At 34.7% G+C, this 8,622-nt stretch overlaps 2 protein-coding genes across 5 annotated transcripts; one reads left to right on the plus strand and one right to left on the minus strand.

The window, feature by feature from the left end:
- Positions 1-291: 291 nt before the first annotated feature.
- Positions 292-3,885, plus strand: LOC106771104. 4 transcript variants are annotated; one of them, XM_022785361.1, is made up of 3 exons: positions 292-2,028; positions 2,827-2,877; positions 3,413-3,885. In XM_022785361.1, the coding sequence occupies exon 1, from the start codon at positions 417-419 to the stop codon at positions 1,872-1,874; it is 1,458 nt and encodes a 485-aa protein (XP_022641082.1). In that variant the 5' UTR covers positions 292-416; the 3' UTR covers positions 1,875-2,028; positions 2,827-2,877; positions 3,413-3,885. The 4 variants fall into 4 exon arrangements, with proteins under 4 accessions (XP_022641082.1, XP_022641083.1, XP_014512494.1 ...); XM_022785362.1 differs by having other exon boundaries at positions 3,446-3,885; XM_014657008.2 differs by lacking the exon at positions 2,827-2,877.
- Positions 3,886-4,731: 846 nt separating this feature from the next.
- On the minus strand, positions 4,732-8,541 carry LOC106770820 (nudix hydrolase 26, chloroplastic). Its single transcript, XM_014656632.2, has 6 exons — positions 8,331-8,541; positions 8,195-8,245; positions 7,516-7,608; positions 5,504-5,598; positions 5,129-5,243; positions 4,732-5,048 (listed from the first exon to the last, which is right to left on the minus strand). The coding sequence occupies exons 1-6, from the start codon at positions 8,514-8,516 to the stop codon at positions 4,983-4,985; spliced, it is 606 nt and encodes a 201-aa protein (XP_014512118.1). The 5' UTR covers positions 8,517-8,541; the 3' UTR covers positions 4,732-4,982.
- Positions 8,542-8,622: the final 81 nt, after the last annotated feature.

Below are 8,622 nucleotides of genomic sequence, written 5' to 3' on the forward strand. Positions count from 1 at the left end.
AATTATAGCATTTGGATTGTTTACACTATTGTTTACACTGTTTGACACATTTTTACTTCAATGTTAACTAAAAAACATGCTTGAAACAACAAATAAAGTTAAAAAAATTTGGTAAAAAGGACTAAAACCAGAATTTTCTCTAAAATTAAAGGACTAAATTGTACCATAATTTGAAAATAGACTAAAACCAAAATCACGTCGTCATAGTACATGGACTTAAAACATATTTAAAGCTAAAATAAAATAAACTGTGGAGCCAGACATTGAAAGTTTGTGTTCAAATCAAGTTCATAAAAAAGTGATTTTTTAGACAAAAACATGTCAGAAAACCAACTTCCATTTCGAATCTGAGGATTTATCATTCTCGTTTTCTCTTTATGGTTATAGTGTGATTTCCGTAAGCCATATATGTTGTCATGAATACCTCTGAATCAGACCACCAACACGTTCTTCCCAATCCAGAATCACATTCACTCGCATCAAAATGCAGAAAATTTACATTGCACACACTCTCTCTGTTGGTTCTCCTCACGTCAATCTATTGGGGATTCACAAGAACAAACTATTACAAAGTTCAGCACTTGAAATACTCCCTCACATCACCATCAATTATACATGCAATTGGGTCTTTCTTTTTACCCTCAAAACCAGTTTCTGTGCCCTTCAATCACTGTGTTCTATGGATGGCCCCCTTTCTTTCAAGTGGTGGGTATAGCTCGGAAGGGTGGTCTTATATTTTGGCCCTTCATGGTCACAGAAAAATGCAATCTTTAAGGTTGGCGATTGACCACCATGGTGATCTAGAATCTCTGGCGTTTTGGGAGGGTTTGCCAGTTCATATGAAGAACTTGGCTCGTGAGTTGTACCAAGCTCGGTGTAGAATGAACGAGACAGTTGTTATTTGCCATAGTGAACCTGGTGCCTGGTTCCCTCCACTGTTTGAAACTACCCCATGCCCACCATCTTTTTACCATAATTTCAAGTCTGTCGTTGGCAGGACAATGTTTGAGACTGATAGAGTGAATGATCAACATGTGCAGCGCTGCAATACAATGAACTATGTCTGGGTTCCTACAGAGTTCCATGTGTCTACATTTGTGGAAAGTGGGGTTGATCCTTCCAAGGTGGTGAAGATTGTTCAACCTGTTGATGTGAAGTTCTTTGATCCGGTAAGGTACAAGCCATTTCGTCTTGCTTCTAGTTCTAGACCAAAACTTGTGTTAGGTTCCCGTGTGAGGAAGAGCTTTGTGTTTTTAAGTATCTTCAAATGGGAGTATAGGAAAGGGTGGGATGTGTTGTTAAAATCATACTTGAAGGAATTCTCAAAGGATGATGGGGTTGCATTGTACTTGTTAACAAATCCTTATCATACTGACCACAATTTTGGTAACAAGATATTGGATTTTGTGGACAGTTCGGGTATGGTAAAACCAGTAAGTGGTTGGGCTCCAGTCTATGTTATTGATTCTCACATACCATTGAGTGATTTGCCTAGAGTTTACAAGGCAGCTGATGCTTTTATTCTTCCTTCCCGAGGGGAAGGATGGGGGAGACCAGTGGTGGAAGCCATGTCAATGGCATTGCCTGTGATTGCGACAAATTGGTCTGGTCCAACTGAGTATTTAACAGACGATAATAGCTATCCACTGCCTGTGGATAGACTGAGTGAAGTAACAGAAGGTCCATTCAAGGGACACCTTTGGGCTGAACCTTCTGAGAATAAACTTCAGGTTCTTATGAGGCAGGTGATGAATAATCTCACTGAGGCTACAGCCATAGGCAGGAAGGCCAGGGAGGACATGATAGCACGGTTCTCGCCTGAGATTGTGGCCGACATCGTTGCGGATCACATACTAAACATTCTACGGCAATAAGGACTATGAAGCTTCTGGTTCTGTTTTTCCATAGCTGCTATACTTCAAATCTGTCTTGTGTTGTGATTCATTCTAAAGGAGACCGAGATTGTTAGCGCACATAATGTTGACTTGTAGGGAATTGATTAAGGCTCAGCAAACTAATCAGTGGAAGGTAATGTCTTCAATAATTTTTTTTTTTTTTCCTTTTGTGAATTTTTGGTCAAGGGATATGCATTTGTGGAGGAACACAAGACTGATTCTCTGGGAAAATGTCCATCATTTTGGAACAATATCTGGCTGTTTAGAAGGGGTTTTGACCAGATAAACAGCATCATTTATGCTTTCTCTTTTGATTGACTTGAAAGAAAAATGTAATTCCCTCCTTGTGCAAATTCTGACTTAGGGAGTAGTACTAATGCTAGTGATATATAAAACTAGGATTGAGTGAGAGAGATTTTCTAAAGTGTGCCGATGGCACATAATACCACAAAACCTTATCTCATTAGATGATGTTGGTTACATGGATCATATGGCACTATTCAGGTCAGTTAAATAACAGATGTCTCTCTTGAAAACTTCATCCAGTGGCCTTCTTGATCTCCTTGTCATTTTCATAGCAGTAAAAAGTATACAATCTACTTCTGTCATTGGTGCATTTTGAAGCTTTCCTTCCACAAGTTCAAACTCCAAACCATCGTAATCAATTTTCTATTTTTGTTTCATCAATTCGTGTTACACAACCTCCCCATGCCATTTCAATAAGTCTCACTTTTCTCTTGTTATCCCTTTAAAGCCTAACACATTCACTACCCTAAATTATAGTCAGATGTACAGCAGTATGATAAAGTTTGCGTTTGAGTTTGGTAAATTTTTTGAAGTCACAAATAACTCATGAACTATTTCTCCATTTTAGCCATCTTGCTTGTTGCTTATGTTTGACATCATCATTAATTTCCTCATCATTTTGTAGTGTTGATCTTGAATAGTTAAATCAAGAGACCTGTTGCTTAGTATGTACCAGGTAAGCACCTTCATCATAACTCATGATAAGAAGTGAAAAGTAGACTAATTGACTTCGAAAACAAAGTATTTATTTTATTAAGGAACGAAAATCATTCAATACTTTCTTCTTTAAGAAATTTACAACATCAAATAAGTGTCTCACTCTTTATGGACTCACATCTCTTCATCTATCATGTAAGCTTCCTAATTAATAACACCGTGGAATGTTTTGGGTAAATGTGACGTTTTTTTCCTGAAAAAAAGGGTGTGCAAAAGCATTACTATACAAGGTCAGCACCTCACTCTAGTATTGCACTAATTCCTCTTTTGTCAGTCGAAACATAGGAACACTTCTTTGGGATTAGATATGCTTCAATTTAAACTAATTTTGCAGCTGTGACTTTTGCCTGTTAATCACTTTATTTCAATCAACCAATTGTGAAATATCTCTGCTGATATTGATTAAATTGAAAACTTGAAACAGTAGCATCCATGGTTTTATTTGGGTCCTTATTATTTTACTTTGGTTGTTCCATGTTGCCGTTGTTGCACAGTGACTAAGATCATGTTGTATTGTATCCAACCAGCCGATTGTCTGGTACAAGAGGGCATTAAGGAGCATTATTGAGCTGTGGTTTCTAGTTAAGATTGAAGCTCTGAATATCTTGTATGCTCTTATTGTGCTTGTTTTAAACTTCCAAAATTTTGATAGAACCATTATATGTCTGGTGCCAGTATATATGGAAAGGTGTACCAAAACACCTGAATTCTCACTTCTCCCAAACAATTGTGTCCTAGTAACTTTTTTATTCTGTCAGCTGAATTCCTCGTACTTACATTCACTCTCAAAGAACGCCTGCCACATCATAAGTCAAAATATGTGGATATAAAGTTTGAAATGTTCTTAGCCAAGAAAGAATGAAGTTATCTTATGAAATTTTTCACCGGGACTAGATTACATACGTTCAATCTTATCTATACAGGAGTGTTAATTGCAGAAGCAAATCAAGGACCGAATTAAGAACTATTTCCACACTCATAAATCATAACTAATTATATAGTTTACTAAGGTTCCAACATGTGTTAATTAAGTAAAGGCTTAAATATTAATTTGGTTCTTGTCTTTCTTGAATTTTTTTCAATGTGATCATAGTTATTTTTATTCAATTATCTTCATATTTTTATTAATTTTGTTCAATTTAATCATTTTTATTAATATTGTTGAAATAGTTAACTATATATGAACAATATATATCACATGTTAGCAATTTTGTTTAATTTCACTTTAATTTTGTTTAAAAATGAGTAATTTTATCTTTCTCCAAATTGAATCAAATTTAATATTCATTTTATATAGGTTTTTTTTATTAAAATTCACTTTTTTATTAAATATTTTAAAACTAGTTTTAAATCAACTTTAATTATATTATTAGAATATTATTCTATTTTAAGAAAATAGAAAACTGAATTAAACAATTAATGAAAATTAAGATTGAAATGAATATATTTATTATTCATTTACTATATATTTCCAAAATATTGGCTTTTACGCCCAAATTTCATATTTGGTAGTGAATAATTTTAGTGTTGAAATTAAAGACACTATGTGTTGTTTCGCAGAAGAATTTTTCCGTAAAAGCTAGATTCAATTCATGTCACTAATCTTTCGACGACATTAATCAATTTTCTTGGAGCCACGCAAAGGTGAGATGTCAGTAGTAGCCAAATTCCAGAACTATCTTTCATGCGAGGTGACATCGACGGTCAAATAAATTTCTTCCAAGACATCTGTAACTTTGTACAAAACCATGAATTTTCCTTTCGACAGAAATCTTATTACTATTACTGCGTTCACAAATGGACAGGATTTGTATGTTAGTAATCACAAAACTCATTTCATACGGTAAAATACGTGCCATGTTTCATCATGAAAAAGGAAGTGGAAAGATGCAATTCCTGACATGCCAATTTTAACCATAATATATAATTTCACTAGGACATACATAAATAGCTCTCTTCGCGTGCCTAGGTAGTTATTTGGAATACACTCATCTTAAAAACAACCTCTGAATCACCAAAAGCACTGTTATTGGAAAGCCATAACAATTTCTGGCAGAGATAAGACTATTGGAAATATGGAGCAAACTCTGCTAGGACTTCCTTGTAGACAGGCTTTTTGAAATCTACTGCCTGCAACAGAAAAGATAAACCAAGTCACATGTTGTCTTTGGACAAGTACGAAAAAAGTTGTCACCATCACGTATACTTACAAGATCAATTATTTGTTCAGGTGATATCCATGACCATTCCCCAAATTCAGCTTTCTCGGTGCCATCACCCAGAAGATTGATTTCTTCATCTTGCCCAGTGAACTTTAAAAGAAACCTGTGTAAAGCAAAAAGTGCCAAAAACATTATTTACCAAAGCAAACAAAACATCCCTCTACAATGCCTTCCAATTCCGATGTCCTTTTCCTGCACTCACCCATAGTTACATATACAACTACAAAATGCATATAGGCATAACCCTATAACCTCATCATAATAAGAAGGTAAAGAAAACTTGTCAAAAACGTTATATAATCTGGTTGTGTACTTTGCTTATGGGTTTTACTCCATCCAGACTGAGCATATCCAAATGTTTACCATTTCTGTGCCTGACCCTTCCAATCAGATCCCCACTGAATATTTAATTTGTCCCTCACTTTCGGTGGGAAATCATAAGTTAACCAATATGGTACCTACAACATAAAGCCACCAGGATGAACATTTATCATCACAGCAAGGAAAAAGAAAAGTTGCTTTATTAGGACTTCGTGCTAGATGAAAACCAATATTATTGTGTGGATTAACTGACATTCACAGATCAAATTACTATGATTAAATGTAACATTGTAACTCTAGCATAATCAGAAGCATTGAAAGGGGGCTGGTTTTTTTGTTCAACACAGCTCAAAGGCCTGATGAGTATAGACAGTAACAATTTAACAAAAGTTCGTGCAGAAAGATTTTATAATTTTATTAAAACATTTTTTACTAGCTGTAGGCACCTTTCTTTGGAAGAATTTTTTATGGTAATCAGAAATATAAATCATTCATAGACCTCCACCAACAACGAAGATTTTCGAATATTATCTATCTTGGTCCACCAAAAGATGTATGAAACATCACATTTGCAGATAAATCAAATCAGTACTCCAAAGATACACATGACATTAAATTCTGCAGTTAAATTGGTCATGGAGAACATAACTGATGGTATTAATCTCCACCAAATGACCAATTTGATGTTTTCATAAGCAGAGAAACAGTATGATATATCTAGAAGTTCAGGTATGATCCTTGTCGTTTTGTGCTTCTAACTGATCAGTATTTCTGCCGAAGAACTAGACGGGTTGTCATATGAAGGAGCATGTTAGAGATATAAACCATTCAGAGGCCTAATTTAAGCTGTAACATTGAGTTGGCCTCTGTTATAACTGATCATCAGTATTTCTGCAGAAGAACTAAGCGGGTTGTCATATGAAGGGCATGTTAGAGATATAAACCATTCACAGGCCTAATTTAAGATGTAACATTGAGTTGGCTTGTGTTCTGTCAAAATTGTTTCTTAGATTTCATAATGAAAGACTAAATCTACGTAAGAAAAGGTTTGAGGAGATGTCTCCCATTTTTCTTGTTTTTACTTTTCCTATTTACAAAAGTTTATATAAGAATCAGAGGTGACAAATATTTCTTATTTTCTGTTTTTATTGTTTCCTTATAACATATGAAAAGGGAAAAGAAGTGGAAAAAGAAATAGTTTTCTAAAGCCAAATGGACCCTTAGATAACTTGGTGTCTGTGAACTCAAGATTCAAGAAAAATTTAAGATAAACTAGTTTTTAATTTTGATTATTAGGCTAGACTGAAGCAGGTAAGCTGTTGTTTTCTCTACCATATCTTTTGTACACTATTCATGCTTAGCAGTTTTCTCTCACCCGCAGCCTCAAGAATACAATCATCTTTCTATCAAAATTCGTTTCCTTCCAAGAGCAACCAACTTCTAACTGTCTAAACTTTAGGGTTTGTTTGGATGAACTTCTCCGTAAGCACTTTTAGGAAAGAAAAATAAGAAGAAAATGAATTGACTTCTGCATACACTAAAATTACCATGTGTAAGTTAAAATAAAAATTTAGAAAAACTATACTGGAGGGCTTCTACAAATAAACCTGTGCATAAGCTAATTTCAGCTTATGAAAAAGCTAATTTCAATTTTTCTTCTCACTTTTTCTTCCTAAAAGTGCTTATGGAGAAATTCATCCAACTAAGCCCTAATGAAACAATATAAATAAACCAAAATACTGTGATTCAAAGATTGAATCATTGAATCTAATAAAATCAAACAAAGTTTAACACATAAAATACCACATCTTCATAAGGCCTTGCCCACTTCACTCATTCTATAACAATATTTTAACACATGCAGTCACCGTATAAAGCGTTCACATCCTTGTACAAGGATATAAGATGGTATGAGTATCCTAAAAGGGAGGAGAAATGCAATTACGTAACCAAGTTATTATGATGGTGAAAAATGATTTGGCACTTGTAAATTAAGTACAGCCAAGCATGTAATTTGTAGGGCGGTAGCAAGTAAAGAAATGTATAATTTGCACCTCTGCGATCACTTCTGCCGAATTAACTCCCGTCTCTTCTCTTAATTCCCTGATAGCTGCATTTCTTGGATCCTCACCTTCATCAATACCACCCTAAAAGATGCCACGATTAAGAACATAACAAATTTACATTCACTGTTCCTTTCAACAAAAAACACGCTGAAATACAATTAAAATCACGAATTCTTCGGATTTCTTTATTTGTTTATTCATTTAGTTACCATCAATAATTTTTTCCCAATTCCCACGCCTGTACAACACTTTGCTACTGCTAAACTCTTTTTGAGAATTTTTACTTTCTTTCGAGTTCTCAGAGAATATGATGATAAATTTTTATAGTAATTCAGGTTATCACCCAATTAAATCCTAAACTATTTGAGAATTTTCAAAATAGAAATTTTCACAAAAATAAATAAAGTTCTTGAACTAAAAAAAAGTCCCTGCTATTGGTTTGTGGCAGCTTAATCCGCCAAAAAACAACAACAATTTAAATAGTTTTCAAAATTCTCGAGAGTTAATTAAAAAACTCACATCCAACTAAAGAATAATAATTAGGAAGCAACTAAAAAATTACCCAGTAGTTCAGGACGAACATGTAATTTAATCTTAAATTTATTTTTAGTTTTGAACTCAATTCATAGAGATAGATAACTACAAAGAAGAATCAAAAGATAGACACCTGCGGCATTTGCCAGGCATTGGGAATGTCGAGCCTCGAAGCAGCGAAAATCTGCAAAAACACGAATCATTAAGCTTTGATGAATAAAAAGCGGAAACCAAAAGCAGAGGGATTTCGAGCGAACGAGGGAACGAACCTTCTTGTGAGCGTTCATAAGACAGATACCAACGTTCCTGCGATAACCTTCTGGAGGAGCTTCCATCGTTGCGAATGAGAATGGCAGCAAAGAGAATTTAACGTGTTTTGAAGGGTATTTCGGGAAACGAATGAAGGTGGGAGCAGATGAAGCAGGGGAGCAATAAGCGAATCGGCACAAAGCCATTAGGAGAGAAGAAAAGGAGAAACAACAGTAACAAAATAATAGCTTTATAATGGGCCATTTAAGCCCATTTAATAGAGTGGCTTGTTATTCTCACTTCCCTTTTTAC

The sequence above is a fragment of the Vigna radiata genome, chromosome 8 (assembly GCF_000741045.1).
Source record: "Vigna radiata var. radiata cultivar VC1973A chromosome 8, Vradiata_ver6, whole genome shotgun sequence".
NCBI lineage: Eukaryota > Viridiplantae > Streptophyta > Magnoliopsida > Fabales > Fabaceae > Vigna > Vigna radiata.

Excerpts from the sequence above, each read along its gene's own strand:
- LOC106771104 (XM_022785361.1), top strand. The coding sequence starts at position 417 with ATGAATACCTCTGAATCAGACCACCAACACGTTCTTCCCAATCCAGAA.
- LOC106770820 (XM_014656632.2), bottom strand. The coding sequence starts at position 8,516 with ATGGCTTTGTGCCGATTCGCTTATTGCTCCCCTGCTTCATCTGCTCCC. Across the intron at positions 8,246-8,330 it reads TTATGAACGCTCACAAGAAG|ATTTTCGCTGCTTCGAGGCT; the intron begins GTTCGTTCCCTC and ends GTGTTTTTGCAG. Across the intron at positions 5,244-5,503 it reads AAGGGTCAGGCACAGAAATG|GTTTCTTTTAAAGTTCACTG; the intron begins GTAAACATTTGG and ends TGCTTTACACAG.